Source organism: Myotis brandtii, unplaced genomic scaffold (genome assembly GCF_000412655.1).
Source record: "Myotis brandtii unplaced genomic scaffold, ASM41265v1 scaffold482, whole genome shotgun sequence".
NCBI lineage: Eukaryota > Metazoa > Chordata > Mammalia > Chiroptera > Vespertilionidae > Myotis > Myotis brandtii.
Genome location: NW_005368420.1, coordinates 1,449,044 through 1,469,638, shown reverse-complemented (window position 1 = coordinate 1,469,638; position 20,595 = coordinate 1,449,044). Strand labels below are relative to the sequence as shown.

At 38.8% G+C, this 20,595-nt stretch overlaps 1 protein-coding gene across 1 annotated transcript in view; it reads left to right on the top strand.

The window, feature by feature from the left end:
* IFT81 (intraflagellar transport 81) overlaps positions 1-7,482 on the top strand; it is a 56,445-nt gene extending 48,963 nt beyond the window's left edge. Inside the window, exons 18-19 of the mRNA XM_005876258.2 lie at positions 3,523-3,568; positions 6,451-7,482. Of these exons, the coding sequence (XP_005876320.1) occupies positions 3,523-3,568; positions 6,451-6,633 (229 nt within the window). The 3' untranslated portion in view covers positions 6,634-7,482. The remainder of the gene's footprint in view (positions 1-3,522; positions 3,569-6,450) is intronic.
* Positions 7,483-20,595: the final 13,113 nt, after the last annotated feature.

Sequence of the window (20,595 nt, the reverse complement as noted above, 5' to 3'; positions counted from 1 at the left end):
TTTTTTTTTAATATATTTTATTGATTTTTTTTTTACAGAGAGGAAGAGAGGAATAGAGTTAGAAACATCGATGAGAGAGAAACATCGATCAGCTGCCTCCTGCACACTCCCCACTGGGTATGTGCCTGCAACCAAGGTACATGCCCTTGACTGGAATCGAACCTGGGACCCTTGAGTCCGCAGGCCAGCGCTCTATCCACTGAGCCAAACTGGTTAGGGCTCGTTGTATTTTTGAAGTGGATGTGCGAGGCAGCAATTTCAGGTGTTTACCTATGCTGCCATCTTGGTTTTTTCCTCCTCATCATCATTTTAAATATTATTATAACCTTTATCATTCTTTAGTTTTTCTATAGAAAAATATTAGGCCCTGGCTAGAGTCATACATTATAAGAATATTATTAATTTAATAGAGTTACTATACTCTTAAACTCACTGATACATGTTTAAAATATTATTACTATTATAGACAAAATATTTTTATTATTTCATTTTCTACTTTTGTGGTACTTTTTGGTTTTGAAAGATTGCGAATTTGAATTTATTTAAAGAGATAGCATGTTTTATTTCAAAGTACTAGAGAGGAACTATAAAATTGGTTTCTAACCTAATTTCCCCAGTCCCTAGTTTTGTTACCTTGAGCACATCACTTCCTCATTATATAAGATAAGGTAAACAATGTATACCACAGAAGATCAAGTTGAATGTGTGTGCAGCAGTGCTTGGAAATAGCATAGTATGAGTTCTTGCAGCATAAGGACCACTATCTGTCCTATTTGCTTCTTTTTTTTAAATATGTTTTTATTGATTTTTTTTTTAGAGAAAGAAGAAGGGAGAGGGAGAGAGATAGAAACATTGATGATAAAAACACATCGATCAGCTGCCTCCTGCACGCCCCCTACTGGGGATTGAGCCTGCAACCTGGGTATGTGCCATGACCAGGAATCGAACCCTGACCTCCTGGTTCATAGGTCGACACTTGCTGGGGCTGACCAGCAGACTGAGTGATGGGTGAATGATTACTCTGACACACGTTTCTGTGAAACAGAGGGCTAAGGGACTGCTTGGCTTGAGAAACCAAACAGCCCCATTCGCCTGCCTCCTTAGGCCTTTATTGTAACAATAGCTTGATCTAAAACTAACTATCAGACACTATCAGTAGGGTAAGCATCCTTGAGAAGACACATGCATCTGTAGTGTCCTTTAAGCAAGGACTTCTAAAGACTAAACATAAAGATTCCAATAAAACACCTGGGGGCTCAGACTTGTTTGTAAAAGTCAAGGCAGGGGCTGCCACCTTTGGCAAGGTCCACCAAGAGGCCCCCTAACTCTTGGAGACTCCTCCTTACAGACTTTCCAACCAAGTCCTATGATTCCCCACAGATACTCAACCACTGAGCCACACCTACCTGGCCTGTTTGCTTCTTGAAGCCCCAGGGCATGCTTGGTACATAACAGGTGCTGCGTAATTATCTCTTAATTAAATTAAAATTATGGATTAATGTCATGGGAAAAGAGTATGAGCCTGTTGATTTCTTTTCTTTAAAAAAAAATTATATATATATATTTCAGAGAGAGGAAGGAAGAGAGAGAGAGAGAGATAGAAACATCAATTATGAGAAAAAATCATTGATCGGCTGCCTCCTGCACACTCTCCACTGGGGATCGAGCCTGCAACCTGGGCATGTGCCCTTGACCGGAATCAAACCTGGGAGCCCCAGTCCACACAGGTCAATGCTCTATCCACTGAACCAAATCAGCGAGGGCGAGCCTGTTGATTTCTTGATAAAATATCAATGGAAATTCTAAAACAATGTGGACATTTCTCAGGCCTAGGGTAATAAATGAAATATTTAAAGCAATTTGAACTATAACCATGTATTCTTCTTAAGCTAGTATGTCATTTACATCTTCCTGGTTATTTTTTCACTGGAGAGCTGGTAAGGCAAACAGTTTGACGTAGTGTCTCATAAATTCTAAGAGCAAAATGAAGGTCCATCAAGATTGTGTTTATCCCCTCACTTCTGTGCACAAATTCTACCTTCACTTCAGCTCTATAAGCACATGGGGTACTTTTGACTGACATTGTTTCTATTCTAATCACATTCACCTCCCTTTTTGCAGAAATGCAAATCTTCCTTCACTTAGACTGCTAGGGTTTCTCTTGTGATCTGTGATTTCTTAGATTTTCAGTTTTGTGTTGTCTAATTTCTTTGAAAATACCTACTATAGTGTAGTTTACACAGAAACCTAGTATTTTTTCCATCCAAATTTGAGGTCTAAAGTCTCTCTTCATCCTTTAATCTTTGTCCTTAATAGTTTAAATCTCACTTTTTGTCTTATGTAGTATTAAGATATAATTATACTTTTGCTAAAAAATGTAATACAGCCCTGACCAGTTTTGCTCAGTGGATTGAGCGTCGGCCTTTGGACTGAAGGGTCCCAGGTTCGATTCCAGTCAAGGGCATGTACCTTGGTTGCGGGCACATCCCCAATAGGGGGTGTGCAGGAGGCAGCTGATCGATGTTTCTCTCCCATCGTTGTTTCTAACTCTCTATCCCTCTCCCTTCCTCTCTGTAAAAGAAAATCAATAAAATATATTTTTTAAAAAATGTAATACAAAGTTATTTGTATTTTTACGTTAAAATTTTGCAGTTTTTGTTAGATTACAAAAGAAATACAAAAAGTAACCATTATGAAATATAGTACACAAAAATGGAATGTTGTCCACATTGCCATGCCTCAGAAATGTCTAATGTTAATATTTTGATGTACATTATTCCATGTTCTTTTCCTTTGCATTTGCTAATGTGTGTGTGTGTGTGTGTGTGCGTGTGCACGCACATGCTAGCAAGTGCATGGGAAATTTTTTTATGTGTATACAAAAATAAAATTAAACTACACATACAGTTTTTCTCTTAATAGTTTATCTAGAATTCTTTCCACTTTGGTATTTATAGAGCTACCTCATTCTTTTTTATAGCTCTCTATTATTCCTTTAAACAGAGTACTATAATTTATTTAAACATTTCCCCATCTATCAGCTTTAGTTTGTTTGCAGATATTCACTGTTATAAACAGTGGTGAAGTAAATGGTTTTTGTTTTTATCTTTATTTTATGAGAGTTTTTTTGTAGCATGACTTCCTAGAACTGGAATTTCAGGGTTAGATGCTATCTAGTGTTTATTTTAATATATATCCTTTCTCCCTTTTGCAAACCTCCTCAAAAACAAAGTAATTTAAGCAAATGGCTTGCCATTGTTTTAAGGGTAGATTAATAAGAAATAGTACTTAACATTTTAATTCTCTTAATTTTATGTGATGTTTTGTCTTTTTTCCCCTTAGATTATTGTTTACTCTAGTGTACTTCTAAAAACTGACTAAGGATGAGGAAAGAAAATATTTGATAATGGGTTTTCTTCTGACTCCAGTACTCTAAATTTCCTTGTTTAATATATTTAGGTAGATACGTTAATGTTTTATGTTCAAATCAATTGAAGTTAAATTATTATGTTGACTCTCTAGGGAACAGTATACCAAAAATATTGCTGAACAAGAAAATCTTGGAAAGGTAAGAATTTTTAATTTATTTTAGTTACTTATTTACTTTTAATATATTTTTATTGATTTCAGAGAGGAAGGGAGAGAGAACGCAATAGAAACATCAATGATAAGAGAGAATCATTCATCAGCTACCTCTTGCATGCCCTACACTGGGGATCGAGCCTGTAACCCGGGTATATGCCCTTGACCAGAATAGAACCGGGACCCTTCAGTCCGTCGACGCTCTATCCACTGAGCCAAATGAGTTGGGCTATTTTTTTTTAATATGTCTAATTCAGTTTTTCAATACATGGTTATGACATTGTCATTAATTTTTAAAAGATTTAGTACAGTTTTCCTTTTGTTCATCCTCACTGGAGGATATTCTTCCATTGATTTCTAGAGAGAGTGGGAGGAAGGGGGAGAGACACATCAGTGTGATAGACACATATTAATTTGGTCATCTCCCGCACAAGCCCTGGCCAGGGCCGAGGACCCAACCCACAACCGAGGCACATGCCTTTGACCGCACTCGAACCAGGGACCCCTCAGTCCACAGGCCGAAGCTCCATCCACTGAGCCAAACCAGCCAGGGCTTTCGTACAGTTTTCAAAGGGAAATAGGATCCTTCTTAAGCCTTTTTAAAGATATAGATACTTCCTTGGGAATTTAGTTTTATAAAAGTGAAGGCACAACCCTGGCTAGTGTGGCTCAGTTGCTTAGAGCATTATCTGTAGACTGAAAGGTTGTGGGTTCATTTCCTGGTCAGGGCACATACCCAGGTTGTGGGTTCAATCCCCGGTCAGGAATGTGTGGAAGGCAACCAATCAATGTGTCTCTCTCATATCAGTGTCTCTCTCGCTCTCTCTCTCTCTCCCTCTCTCCCTCCCTCCCTTCCTCTCCCTCTCCCTCTCCCTCCCTCCCTCCCTTTTTCTTCCCTCCCTCTCACTCTCCCTCTCTTCCACTCTCTAGAAATCAATGGAAAAAATATCCTCGGGTGAGGAATAACCAAAAAATAATGAATTAATTATATATGAAAGTCAGTTGCATTCATAAGTTAAAGGTTTCAAATACATGTGGGTGTGAGGCAAATTAAACTTAATATTTCTGATACAGTACCCACATCCTGTCTTTGGTTCTTTAAATAACTTTTATAGATTGTTAGGATTTTGACAAGGAAATTATTCCAACAATATAAGAAAAGTTACAGTTTAAGTAGCAACTTAATCTTAAAATCATGCTCAGAACTTTTAAAATTCTTGATCTCTTTGTTTTAGTTTATGAGGATAAAAATATTTTTTGTAAGATACTTTCTTTGTAACATAGACTTAAATAGGTGTATTTGCATGCCAGGTATTGTGTCAAAAATTTGCTGGCTATATTTAAATTATATTTTCTTAATTCTGTTTTGTTTCCTATTGCTGATTGCTATTACCTTTGCCTTCATTAGCCATAGCTGAGAGGGCAGTTTTTAGTAAGTGGTTTGAATCTGGTCCTCAGCTTAGTTTAGCCTCTTATTTGGGCAAATATCAACTACCAGTCTTCTCATTGGTGTCCTTAGATCAACCAGTAGCTCAGTTATATCCTAAAAGAGGGAAAGATGGGGATGCCTCTGTGTAGTCTGTTTGTTTCTTTGCTTGCTTTTCTGTTTTTCTTGATGATTTCCCATGCTCGGTGTGAGTGTATTTCTGTCACTGTTCCCTTATGTGCGCTGTCATCTGCTCTGTTTCCTCTGCTCTCCTTCCTTTCTTGCCTCTCTTTGTCTCTGACTCTGTGCTACCCCTCCTTTCAGTCATTCTTCCTCAATTGGTCACAATATAGACCCAAAGTACATTTTTGCAATTTACTGAAAAATGTTCTTATTCCCGTTTATAATTTTAGAGTCAGTGAGTAGAAGTTTTAGTAGGTGGAACCATATCAGTTATTAGTAACAAAGATAATTCTAATAAGGATTTGGGCCAATTTAATAGTGTACTTTTTTAAAAAAAATCACTAAACATTCTCCTTTAGAAATATATGCATACATAGAGCATATACTGAGTCAGGAAAGAATACACTATTTAATAATAACATAACACATGATAGTTTATCATGTATTTTTTATATCTATTACATCATATGAAAAAAAACCTTATAAAGTAAATCCTATATAATAAAAGGCTAATATGCAAATTGTCCCCTTGACCAGGAGTTCGACCAGGGGGCGGGGCCAGCTGGCCAACCGCTCGTGGTTCCTCCCCCCGGCCAGCAGGCCGGCTGGACCCCACCCGTGCACAACTTCGTGCACCGAGCCTCTAGTACTTTCATAAGTATCCCCTCTTATTGGCCTTAACTAACCATTTAGAAAACGGGAGTTTATAGGCATTCAGTGCCTTACTTAGAGCTTATGGCAAAGCCAAGGCTGAAACTCAAGTCTTCCAACTCCCAAATCTGCGTCGTTCTTTCAGTTCCAGTTTTCTGACTGCCTTTACTCCCCCCGCCTCCCCCCCACCACTTTCTTTTATGTTTTTGTGTTGCTTTCTTTAACTGCAGGTTGTCATACGTCAATGGTAACTTTATTTAACTTGTATAACCTTAGTTTTCATACTTCATAGAAGAACCTGATTCAGTTGACAATTATTCATGAACTAGAGGCCCGATGCACAAAATTCGTGCAAGAGTAGGCCTTCCTTCTCCCAACTGCTGGCACCAGCTTCCCTCTGGCACCCAGGACCCAGGCTTCCCTCCAGCCCTGGCTTCATCCAGAAGGTCGTCTGGAAGGACGTCTGGTCTATTTAGCATAATATGCTTTTATTATTATAGATTGTACAAGGCATAGCATACTCTTCTGATTATGGCAATAGAAGTAAATCCCTGTAACTGAGACTTAATTATTCTTGATTTTTTGTTTTATTTTTTTTTTTACAATAGAAACTTCGGGAGAAACAAAAAGCTGTACGAGAAAGTCACGGTCCAAATATGAAACAAGTGAAAATGTGGCGTGATTTTGAACAATTGATGGAATGTAAGAAACAGTGCTTTCTGAAACAACAAAACCAAACTTCCATCGGTCAGGTAATTCAGGAGGGAGGAGAGGACCGGCTGATACTCTGAATTCATGTGTCGCCACTCGGGGTTTTAGCTGACACGACTTCTATAAGCATACTCCCGTGGTGTATTTCTTTTCTTGAAAGTGGTTTGTGCAACATTTTGCTTTCGGATTAGCCATTCCCTATTAAGCTTTTTTGGAAAATAATGTTAAGACAACAACAGATTTAGGTTTTAAAGTTTTTAATATGAAAAAAAGGCTTTTATTTTTGCTTAGTTTAGACATCAGGGGAGTCTTCTGAGTTTTATGAGATGGGAGATGAAGTTTACTATATGTAAATGTAAACATATGTCCATTAAGAAACATGTAGTTTTTTTTAAATGTAGTAACCCAATGGCTTAATGTTTTTCTTAATCTTTTTTTAACTTTAGAAGAATCTTTTAGGAACTAATATCTCTTGTTTTGAAGAAACATTTGTCTGAAGTTCAGCAATTCCTACAGTTTCACTTCAGTTTCTTTTTCTTCTGTCAAATTCAAGAAAATTTAATATTTTGAATAACATTCGTATTACTTAAAGGCAATAAAACTTGGTGTACATATCATGGCTATTTATTTAAAAATTAATATAGTTGTGTCAAAATTTATTTTTTAAGTAACAGTTATAGTATGTATTAAGTTTAAGGATTATCACTTAATTTCATCAAAAATCTGAAATAGTACTTAGGTCTTGGGAAGTGTTATTTTAAATATAAAAAATGTCACAGAATACAGATGTTACCATGTGCTAAAAAGTTAGCACAGGATTCTGAGTGAAATTCAAGACTTCAAAGTGCTTCTAGTCTCTGCTTCATCTAGACAAGATATTTGAAGATTCCTTTGATTTTTGCTTAAATAAAGATATTAAATTTATATGCCACCATTTGTTTCATTTCAACTTTCAGATACATTTCAAAATGTTTTTCCTTTAGGTTTGGACACTCAAATATGAAATTGTTAGCATGTCCATCGTAGGTAAAATTGTTTCTACTCCTGCTCAAAATATACACCCGTTGATTATAGCTTTGCATCTTTGTTCCCAAATGTGTCCTACTTGTATTTTTGTTTGAAAGTTTCTTTCTTGGTAATCAGAGAAACTTACTAGCATGGAGATTATTGGTAATTATAGAAGCTATCCCAAGAATCATTTACCAGGTAAGTGTAGAAGGAAACTTCTAACAAGTTTTAAGAAACAAAGCATTTCTATGTTACTAAGTGGTTTGATCTGGTCTTCAGCTTACTGGAGCCTCCTAGTTGGGCAGATATCAACCACCAGCCCCCTCCTTTGTGCCTTTAGCTCAGCTGTTAGATCAGCCACACTCTAAAGAGAGTCAAGGCTGGGTTTCAGTGTGTGGAAACAAACCCTTCTTAATTCACTGGTCAGGTTTTGAACATTGAGGTAGAGATGTTTGTTCAGTGTTAGCTGCTGGCTTGTTATTGTTAAGTAGTAAGTGATTGATGTTCCTTGAACGAGAGCATGAATTCCTTTGCATATATTAGAAAAAAGACTAGATACCCTTTACAGAAACGGCATTTTATTTCCCAAAGGAAAGTCCACTTATAAAATGATTAAGCCTTGTGTTTAATTTTTTAGCCTTTACTATCTTTTGGTGCTCTTCTCTTCATTTTTAACATTGTTAACAACAGATACTCCAAGGAATGCTTTTAATTCTGACTTGATTATTGCTTGCCATTTTGTTCCACACCGAAAGAGTATCTGGATTAAACACTAAGGCAGCCTCAAAATTACTTTAACTGAAGCAGAACATCATTATTGCTTCAAGAAAAGCAAATTGGAAAAAAAAAACCCTAACAGTACAAAGTTATTTATAGTTTTTATGTAACATTGGACATTTAGTAATGCAGCTTAATGGGTTTGGTACAGTGACTTTCCCACTCATGTCCAGATTTGATTGTAACATTAAACAGCGTTGACTAACTCTAACTGTTTTGGACAGCTGGCACTAACAGAAGAAGAGCCTATTAAATTTTTCCTTCAGGACGGATGCTCTAGCTGGCTAGTTGATGAAAGTACTTAATAGTTTTGGAAAATAATCTGTCTTCCACATGATGGCCCAAATAAAGGAGAAAAATGTAGCCTGCAAAACCTGCTTCTATGTTCACACATTTCCTTGTCCTGGGACTTAGTGTTGCCAACCATTGCATGGGACTCACTATATAAACTGTAAATTCCAAAGGCCATTGCTTATCTTGCTTTCTGCATCGGTTCAGGAAATAATCCAATTTTAAAGATTGTCCTTTAAGAAGAATTTTATAATAGGATAGTATCTTGTCTGTTCTAAATCTGTTACCAACCAAATCCAAGATCATGGATTTTCCAAGTCCAGAGAATATACCATCAGGGTCTTAGCACACTGTCTAAAGACCAGTGGAGCCCAGCCAGCATCAACCTATGAACCAGAAGGTCACAGTTTGATTCCCAGTCAGAGCACATACCTGGGTTGCTAGCTCGATCCCCAGTGTGGGGCATGCAGGAAGCAGCCGATCAATGATTCTCTCTCTTCATTAATGTTTCTATCTCTCTCTCTCTCTTCCTTTCTGAAATCAATAGAAATTATACTTTAAAAAAAAGGCAGATGGAAGTCCAGCCAGATCTCAGGAAATTGCAGAGCCCTTAACTTTCTTCTTTAGATTAATACTTTCTATCATTTTGCTTTAATTCAGCGGGCAGCAATAATAAAAGAAGTCATTTCAGTAACCTGTCAAATAAATCTAAATGTATTATTCTACCTAATTCATTTATATAACATATATAAAACTTCTGGAAAATTTTCCATTCTGCATTTTCCAAGTATGTTTGTTTCTTACCTTTTTAAGCTAACATGATAAAAGGGCAATTGGAGTAAAATAAGAGACTGAGTATGTTGCTCAAACTAAAAATATATAAACTTGCCAATTTCTTCTGAACTTGAAACTATGCACAAATGGGTAGCTTGCCAAAGCTGCCTTTACAAAGACAGATCAAGTTTGTATTGGAAAATGAGTTCGTATGGAGATGTGTGTTTTATAGAAACCCCAATAAGACAAGCATTTTATTCACCCAACGTTAGTGACTAATGAGTGTGAATCAAAGACTTGTTTCTACAAAGGGTTCTAGGCGCTTACATCATTCCTCTTGCTTGGCAGGAAGGAGTGTTTAGCCTTAGGGAGTGGGTAACTTTTATTCAACTCAGTTATATCAATAACTTCTCCATTGTTGTAGCGAAGGTGAGCTCTAGATTATATATGCAACGAATCCTGTTTTTGAACAATCAGTGGCAGCCAGGAGAGAAATAAAGTTACATTTTTGTTGAATATGTAACTGTTTCTCCTTCTCCTTTCCCTTTTAATGAGAGCAGTTTAGTGAGAGCTGTGGGCTGTGTGGCAGCCGGGCATGAGGTGAGTGTTTTTACCTGAGGAGGATAGAGAGGGTCATTCAAAGTTAACAGTATGTTTTCAATATTTGTCTCTCCTGTCTTAAGACAGTTTTACGAAGAGAAAGTTGGCCATGCCTGTCGTTTAGTTTCATCCCATCCTTGCAAAAGAAATAAAAAACTAAAACACAGAATCCAAACAAGTATTTTTTAAAGACTTGGACACCTATGCTTTCTGCTCCCGTGCTCCCCCTTTTGGCAAATTGTAAGTACTTTCTCAACAATTTCGCAATTTCCTCTCTCGAATTGCTCAGAGACTTGAGTCACCAAACTTGGTTTACTTCTGTGGAAATTCACTCTTCAGAACACAGGAGGAAATGAAAGATTCCTGTTTTTCAGTGAAAGCATTAGTTCCCACCCAGTTCAGAGTGTAACTGCAGGTTCCTGGCATGGCCACTTGCTAACACTGCACGTGAGACCTGGTAAACAGTCACAGGATCCAGAGCTTGAAAGGAACCCCTGGATGATTCACGTAACATTTATTAGATTGGGGACTTAGAAGGCCCTCTTTCAACCTCTCCACGGTGCAGGGATCAGCACTGCAAGGCTTGTAGCACATCTCTTCCCCGCCTCAGTAGTGACCGCAGTGCAGCTCACTCCTCACGAGGGACCCTGTTCCATTGTTAGAGAGCCCAGTCCGATTCGTTTCTTGGTCCTGAAAGTGCAGCACACTCAGAGGAAGAAAAAAAATTTCAGAAAGCAGTTACACAAACCAAGATCGAACAAATTTGACTTCCAGTAGCTCTGTAATCATGATAATCCTAATCCCAATCACAAGTGATGATGACGATGGTAGCAGCCAACCCATTGTTGAGCACTTAGAACGCGCCAAATAGTGTCCTGAGTGCTTTACCTATAAAGACTACTGTGACTCTCACACTCAGCCTACGAGGTACGTACGATTATCTTCATTCTATAATGAGTAGACTGAGGCACAGAGAGGCGTCCACAGTGTTACACAGCTGACATCTGCAGCAGAACGGGGGGTCTAAGACCTGTACTCCCAACTGCTAAGCTGTACTTCAGTGTGACCCATGTCCATCTGGTTGCATCTATGCAGACAGGTCAATGTCTATTTATGAACTAGAATATGTGTGAAATTATTTTTAATGCTTCTTATAATTATTTTTTTCTTTTAATGTGTCCACTCACTATACCTAAAGAACAAACTATACTAAGTGATTAAAAATAAACGCAACCAACTAGATGAGGGAATCATACTGAAAATGAATGTCAAGTAAATGCATAAGAGGAGTGAATAATAGTGTTAGATACAGAGCAAATGGAAGCTCTATTGGTCATAATTTAAACCTTAATCTGTGAAAGTTTTTAAATCTTATATGCCTCCTGTTGCTGGGCATTTAGATTGAGTCTAGTTTTTCCATTATGACAATGCTGCAATGAAACATAAAGATTGAAATATAATAAAATATTAAGCAAAGCCACAAAGTTAATTTAATTTGGTCAAAACTAGAATCCATTGAACAGTTTTGTAGACATTTCTTGCCTGCCCCTATGAAAATGCCAAAGGTAACCCTAGCCGGTTTGGCTCAGTGGATAGAGCGTCGGCCTGGGGACTGAAGGGTCCCTGGTTCAGTTCCAGTCAAGGGCACATTCCCAGGTTGCAGGCTCGATCCCCAGTGGGGGGCATGCAGGAGGCAGCCAGTCAATGATTCTCTCATCATTGATGTTTCTCTCTCCCTCTCCCTTCCTCTCTGAAATCAATAAAAAAATATATATTTTTTAAAAAAAGAAAGAAAATGCCAAGGGTAAACCAAGGAAATTAGTAAGATATTACCTGACTAATTTGAGAATGAAATGGTAAGTTCATTCACTTATATGTAGATATTGTCTTCTGTGTGCCTGACACTGTGCTAAGTGCCAACCAGAAAATGAACACGACCTGGTTTTGCCCTGAAAGAGATCCCTGTCTAAAAGACTCCAATATTATGTAGCAAAAAATGTTCAAATTCTTGTTATAGAGAAAAGAACAGGGATCTCAGAGAAAGAAGCAGTTAATTCTGACATGGGGGATGAGGGTAGAGGGAATTATGAGCTGGATTCATAAGGATGAAGTGGGATTTTGATAGGCCTAGGAGAGGGGAAGACATCAGGGTAGTTAAGGACTTGGCATGCATGTTCAGGAAGTGACGGGAAGCCTCGTGTGGCACAGTTGTTCCCCAGTTGCATGGGGGAGGGAAAGGAGTGTGCCAAGCTCTCGTGCCCTGTAATTGGATGTGCTAGACTCTATGAAAAGGTACAGTAAAAGTGTAAGGGTCCTTCTTAACCGGATTAAACAACAGTAAACATATCAAAACCTAATAGCCAAGTGCTAAATGTTGTGGTGCCATTGAATTTCCATCAAGACGGAGACCTAGGGAAAACTAAAGGATCAAAGAGGAGTCTTCATCAAAGAGGGAGAAGCAATGGGGCCTGGAAAGATGAGGAAGAGTTGGATAGGTGAATGGGAGAGCGTGAAGACAGACAGACGGAGGGCAGACGGCAGGAGTGAAACCAGCACACATTCACTGGCCCTCTCCTGCATCAAGTAAGAAAAGGCATGGCTCCTCCTTTCGGGGAACTCAGTCCAGTGATCAGGATGAGAAATGTAACCTACAGTTGAAGCAGTGTACAGCACTGGATTATCTAGTAGGCAAACAAATGCACCTCAGATTTTATGAAAGTATTTGGTATATTAAAAATCAAAGACGTTTTCATGGGAAAAATCAGAACTCAGACTTCCTTACATTCTTTTGGGGGTTTAGGGTCTCTAAGAGTTTCAGTTCAGCCTTTTGGAATGGGACCAAGAGTTAAGAGACAATTCAAAGGAAAACAGCAGCAACACTGGGCTGGAGGATCTGGGACAGCTGAAGGAGGGGACAGTACAAGTTGAAACCCTCCTAGAAGCAGGGGTCGCATTTGGCTCAGGGAGGGAGCAAGAGTGCCTTGGAGAAGAGGAAGGGAATGCCCTGGGGTACGAGCCACAGTCTGGAGAGAATAAGGGAGTTGAAGCTGGGAAAGGAGGGAAATTCGATTGCTGAAGGTTTTTAGTTGGTGCGATTATGAATCATTGTCTATTTCGTATCCAGTAATCACAGTTGTGCTTAATATTCCTGCTTCCCTTTGGACCCTTGACAAAATGAGGGATTCACTCCATTACAGAGAATGACAAACTGTTGTCTTCACAGGAGACTGCTATCGTGGACTAAGTTTGGTTTGGTTTTTTTTATGACAGAGGAGAGCAGTGTAGGCAATCAGCCAGTTAGTTGTTTCATTGTATTTAGAGGAATGTGTTTTTTTTAGAATATATTTTTTATTGATTTCAGAGAGGAAGGGAGAGAGAGAGAGAGAGAGAAACATCAATGATGAGAGAGAATCATTGATTGGCTGCCTCCTGCACGCCTCACACTGGGGATCGAGCCCACAACTCGGGCCTGTGCCCTGACCGGAAATTGAACCATGACCTCCTGGTTCATAGGTCGATGCTCAACCCTGGGCCATGCCGGGCGGGCTGGGGGATGTTTTTTACACTAACTCAAAAACTCAGCATTTAATTCTTTTATTCAGTTCTACAACTCTGTCATCTATACCCTCAATTTTTTTGTTACATAGAACATTTTCAGATAAGTAAAAAGATCTGATCATTCCAAGGAATTTAGCTGGGAAACAGAATATTTAAACTTATATTTTTGTTGGGAGACATTTTTATAAGTTTATATGATTTCCTACATATCAAAAAAATGTGAGAAAAAGATTCAGCTAGTGTTTAACTGTTCTTGATTTCTTTTTCTTGAAAGTAGGAGAAAGAACCTCTTTTTGTTGTAATAACTGCCAAGTCTCCGAGGCTAGCGCGCCCTGGCTGTTGAGGAGACCCACTTGCTAGGGACTTGGCAATGTCAAACAAATGTTCAACTTTTATTCTGACACTTCTTGAAGAATTTGATTGAAACTATATATGTCCAGATAACACTCAGCAAAGTGCCCTTCTTGCATTTGTTTCAAGATATATTTGGAAACAAGAGAGATGACCTTGGACTCAGCTGCTTTTCCAATTTAGGACTTCTCTCGGGTCTACTGAACAATATTCCTCAACGTTGAAAAGTCAACTAATGGAAAAACATTATAGTTACTATATGCCATAAGTCCTATGGTAGAGGTTTTGTTTTTCCCCCCTCGGCAATATGTTCTGCTTTTTAAAAGAATGATATATTTAGACCACAAACTCTATATTAGCTTTCTAACCATCTACTTCAAAATACATTTAGAAACACATTTGCTTTTCATCAGAGTGCCTTTTTGTAATCTAAATTGAGCTGTCCCTGCTTTTTAAAACATTTTAGCATCTAAGAAATAAAAAATAACAAGCACTTAACCCTTCACCTTTGCTTTCTGGCATTCAAAGTTTGTTTCTAAGCCAGGGTTCATTGTAGCTTGATGTAAGATCTAAAAGGAGACTTTGGAGGCTCTGACACCCCCATCTAAGGTTATTGCCACCTGTCCCGATGACAATAGAAGTCCTCCTAGTCTAACCTCGAGCCTGAAAGCCAAGGTTAGCTTCCAGTTGTGTCCACATGTAGCCCATGGAGATGGATGGTTTTAACTATCATCACAGTGACATTCTTTCAATTACCATTTTGCATATTTTGAAGGTATAAGCAGCTCCATTTTTAATTTGTTTTCACAGTCACAGGACAAGACATAGGTAACCTTTTTGATAAAGTGACTTTACTTTTAAGCAAATAAATGACAAAGAATTATAGTCTGATCATTGTCCTAAATGGCATATTACCAGGGATAGTAATATTTTGTTTTCATATTGTTTCCTAAGATGTTATAGTTAATCAGAGAATGTATAGAGATAATTATGTTGTTAGCAACCGTCTCCAGCATGCACAATACATTTATTCCCAATTATATAGTGTGTTACATGCGCGCACACACACAAGCACATGGAGAAATAGAAAACACACCATATTAAAATACTTCAAAGGGTCGCTTGTTATCGAGGATTCCTTGTTCCTTGATTTGGAATTGGGCCACAAGGTGAACAATTTTGAACAGGTGGTCAACAGATTTTAAAACTATTATTAAATTAAGATCCTTTTAAAGATAATCTGCCCTAACAGATAGCACAGATCTTAAATTTTTAGTTGTTACATATCATTGTATCAGTATTACTTTAAAGTTTTCTACTTCAAAAACTGGTGACTTTTATTTTTAATCTGACATTTACGCCTATATAAAAACAGGTTTTGCATGGGCGTGGCTGTCCTGTGTACATTTCCATTATTTTATTGATGTTGAACTAGCACAATTGCCACAGTCACCACACAGCCCTAATTAAGTAAATAAGAGCGCATAGGACCCAACCTAATCAATTTCCTGGTGCCAGGGACTCCTCCAGCTGCCCAACTTCTGAACTGTGCTTTTAAAAGATGGAAAAGGGGAACAAGGTGATACTCTACAAAGCATTCCTAAGATCCATAGTGCTCAAGGAAGATTTTAATAAAGGAAAGTCCCAGAGGAAATGTAATTTTACTTTACTTACAGATTAAGTGAGTTTTGCTGAATGTTTTCATGAAACATTGTCTTTCAAATGTATGTTTTCTCGTCCTTCTTCTACAATATTCCGAGCCAGAGTCTAAATAGTCCTGCATGGTTTGTGCTTGTTTGTCAGTATGTTTCAGGAGCCCCTTTCTCTCTATCCAGCTCTCCTTGTGGTCTCAGATATTCTTAACCAAATGTTGATGTCCAGGAAGTATTTGCTTAAGAATGAGCATCTCTCTATCAACCTTCCTAAGACAGGAGAGATTTGTAGCAACTTCAAAGTAAATATATTTCTCTAAATTCTTTTTATCTGTGTCTTCTGGAGATGGACTTCATATTCAGCTGTCTGCAGATTTACATAGAATGTGGTTTATCCAAATATTGACAGTACCATCAAATCAAGAGCTGCTTTTTTTTTCTTATTATGCCCAAGTATCTTAACTTGATCTATTTGTTATGAAATCCAGATGTGCTTATTTAACTGTTAACGTAAAAACATTCAAACCTGTAAAGAATTTTTGTGTTTATTTGAGCCAAACTGTTGACAATTGCCAGGAAGCAGAATCGCAACAGATTGGGTTAATGCTCCGGAGAATGGCAGTTTTTCACCTATTTTTATACATTACAATCAAAAGAGGAGATGTAAATGGGTTACATAAAATCCATAGATTAGGGAGGCGGAGAAAGCAAAGCGATGGGGGGGGGAAGGGGGGAACCTCTGGGATTGGATAAAAAGTAAAATGATAGACACATACTTCTTTTACTTAGGGGGGGACAGGATAATTAACAGTCAACAATTAACATGATAACAATAACAGTGAAGGAATTTATGGTCTCTGTCCTGGCGCCCAAACACATTTGGTTTTGCCCTGAGGGGGTCCAGACAAAAGGGAAGGTACAAGTTACCCTGACATTTCATAGGTATGTTATCTTAGATGCAAAAAGATAGGCTCAGTTAAGGTATAGATTGACCTTGTCAGGGAAGATACTGGCCTAGGATATGACTTACCCACCATCACTGCTTTTAGTTAAAGTTTTCATTTCAGACCATCCTTTGTGGTTACTGTAGGTCTTTGAGTTTGCAAGACTGCATGCAGGCCTTCCCTGAGCTTGTCAGGTTAGCATGTGGCCCCTTTCGCCCACATCGCAAGGCAGATCTAACATGTCCCTTGTTTTGTTTTGGTTTTTTAAAATATATCTTATTGATTTTTTACAGAGAGGAAGGGAGAGAGATAGAGAGTTAGAAGCATCGATGAGAGAAACATCGATCAGCTGCCTCCTGCACATCTCCCACTGGGGATGTGCTTGCAACCCAGGTACATGCCCTTGACCGGAATCGAACCTGGGACCCTTCAGTCCGCAGGCCGACGCTCTATCCACTGAGCCAAACCAGTTTCGGCAGAACATGTCCCTTGTTAAAACTCATTTTAACATCTTTCTTTTTTTTGTCTCTGACCCTCTCCATCTTTTTTCATTTTCTTTTTTTTTCCTCCCTGTTTATGTGATCATTCTCTTACTGTTCAAACTTTTTCTGATCATGTCACATATACACATTCTCTTGCCACTCTTGGAGCATCTTTCAAGAAATAGTTACCATTTTAAAAATGCATGCTGTGGTGATGGTGGTGGAACTCTGTGAATATACTGAAAACACCGAAAGTGTGAATACACTGGAAATGATTTTAAATTGGTGTATTCTATGGTATGAGAGTGATCCTATCCAATAAAGAGGGAATATGCTAATTGACCCTCATGCCATCACAAAGATGGCTGCACCCACAGCCAATAAGGAGGGAATATGCTAATTGACTGCCCCACCCTCAAAGATGGTGGCACCCACAGCCAATAAGGAGGGAATATGCTTATTGACTGCCACGCCCTCAAAGATGGCAGTGCCCACAGCCACAAGATGGCAGCGCCCAGTCCCCTCAGCTCTGCTGGGGCCACACGCCTGCCTCTGGAGTCCCCCCCTTCCCTCAGCCCCCCAGCCACCCAGGGCTGCCCGAGGCTCAGGTAACCAGGACCGCCCGAGGTGCAGGCAAGCTTCGGATGGCAGCTGCCCAGCTGCCTGCCCAGGGCTGCCCGAGGTGCAGGTAACCAGGGCCAGCCAGGCTTGCGCCGCCAGCAGTGGCAGCAGCAGAGGTGTGATGGGGCGTCGCCTTCCCCTGATCGCCAGGTCGCCTCCCGCCCCTGAGGGCTCCCGGACTGTGAGAGGGGGCAGGCGGGCTGAGGGGCCCCCATCCAGTGCATGAATTTTCATGCACCGGGCCTCTAGTGTTAGAATAAAGCTGTTTAGACTAAAAACACATGCTCACTGTAATAAAATCCAAATAATAATCAAGGAATATTAGTTTCAAAAAATAAAAATCCTCACCTACCTCAGTCTTGTAACTTCTCAGAGATATTTTCACAGTTAGATTTTAGACTAGTCCCTCAGATATGTTAATTGTACACACAAGCACATATATGTATTTACAGTCTCTTAAAATTATATACAAAAGTGGTTATATTCACCAATCTGCAACTCACTTTTTGCACTAAACTAAATTATAATCATATATATAGAGGTAGCTAATTCTTAACAGTTACAAAGTGAATCACTATATGGATATAGTACAATTTAATTAATTGTGCAATTTAATTATTGAACATCCTTCAACATATATCTTTGCACCCTTATGCAGGTATATCTATAAGAAAAAATCTTAGAAGTGCAATTATTGAATTCAGAAGTGTGTGCATTTAAAATTTTGATGGATATTGTCAAATTGCCCTCCAAAAAGCTGGTGACAACTTGTAATTCCATCCATCATGTATGACAGGGACTTGTTTGCGGTCCCCTGGCCTATACTAGGTACTTGTCAATATGATAGGTTTAAATAATTTTTTTAAATTTCTATTTTTTAAATTATGAGTGAGGTTGAGTTTTATGGCCTATTTTTAAATGTCTTATGTGATATTTTTCCTAATGGAAAAGTCCATAATGTTAACTGTAGAAGTTTTAAATAATACAGGAAATAATTTGTTACCTATAATCCCAGCACCCAGAGGTTATCACCATTCACAATTTTACTTCTAGTCTTCTTTCTATGAAATCTAGCCTGTGATTATTTTTAAGAAATGATAAAGATTGGTAAAAGAGCTTATTTTTGTATTTAAAATACACTTTTTACAAAATGAGGTTACAGTTCAGCTACTTAGAATATTGCTCTGAGCTCTTTTGATCAAGGTGTTATATAAATATTCGATGGGCTCAGCTAGTGGAAAAATCATTAGCATTCTTTCCTTGGCACTGTCCCATCACTCACAGGACCCAGACTGGACTGGCTTTCCTTGGAGTCAGCAGGTCTTCTAGTCACGTGGACACAGAGGAATTCTGTGCCTTAAAAAATGAACACGTTTCCTTTAAATATACATATATATTTATATATGTTTATGTAGGTGTGTGCATGTATAATTATTATTCTCACAGGCACAGAACAGATCAGTGAGCCAAGATAGGAACATGCAGAAATGGTGGTGGACACCTGGGAACAGTCAAGTTATTCATATAGAAAGAAGGCCAGCCATCAGCCATTCGAAAACACAAGTCCTGTATGGCAATCAGATGGTTCCTTTTCTGACGCACATTTTGGACTAAAAGCATGGAATGCAGGATTGTTTCTGTTAACTACTCAGGCACAGAGGCAACTTTGATCCATAAATACTAGAAGAATGAATGAATGAGAAAGTGAAAGAATGTGACCTTGAGTAAATCACTTAATTGCTTGAATCACTTTGGACCTCAGTTTCTTTCTGACAGCTTCAAAGCATTATTGAAAGTGTGGACAAAGGGGCTACATGCTAACCTGACAATCTCAGGGAAGGCCTGCATGGCAATCTTGCAAACTCAAAGATCTAAAGTAACCACAAAAGATGGTCTGAAATTAAACTTTAACTAAAAGCAGTGATGGTGGGTAGTCACCTCTTAGGCCAGTATCTTCCCTGACAAGGTCAATCTATACCTTAATTGAGCTTACTGTCTTTTTGCATCTATGAAATATAGGTAACTTGTACCTTCCCTTTTTGCTGGACCCCCTCAGAGCAAAACCAACTGCCCTGAGCACCAGGACAGATTACCACAAATTCCTTCATTGTTATTGTTACCATGTTAATTGTTGACTATTAACTATCCTGTACCCACCTAAGTAAAAGAAGTATGTGTCTATCATTTTACTCTTTTTTTAATATATTTTTTTATTGATTTTAGAGAGGAAGGGAGAGAGAGGTAGAAGCATCAGGGATGAGAGGGAACCATCGATCGGCTGCCTCCTGCATGCCCCACACCAGGGATCGAGCCTGCAATCTGGACATGTGCCCTGACCAGGAATCGAACCGTGACCTCTTTGTTCCTAGGTTGATGCTCAACTGAGCAGCCACGCCGGCTGGGCTATCATTTTACTCTTTATCCAATCCCAGAGGTCCCCCGCCTCTTTTGCTTTCTCCAGCCTCCCTAATCTATCACCAGTGGATTCCATGTAACCCACCTACATCTCCTCCTTTGATTGCAATGTATAAAAATAAATGAAAAACCGCCATTCTCCGGAGCATTATCCCAATCCATTGAGAGTCTGCTTCCTGGCAATTGTCAACAGTTTGGCTCAAATAAACTCACAAAAATTCTTTACAGGTTTGAATGTTTTTATGTTAACAAAAGTTGCTGACGTGAACTATGTAGTTAGACCTATAATGGTTACATCTGTAATAACATGTACATACTTTTATTTCTTGGTCAATATTCCCTCAGCAATACAGAACAACTATTTGCATAGCGTTTACATGGTATTTGGTATTATAAGTAATCTAAAGATCATTTAAATTATATAGGATGCTGAACCGGTTTGGCTCAGTGGATAGAGCATCGGCCTGCGGACTGAAGGGTCCCAGGTTCGATTCCGGTCAAGGGCATGTACCTTGGTTGTGGGCACATACCCAGTGGGAGGTGTGCAGGAGGCAGCTGATGGATGTTTC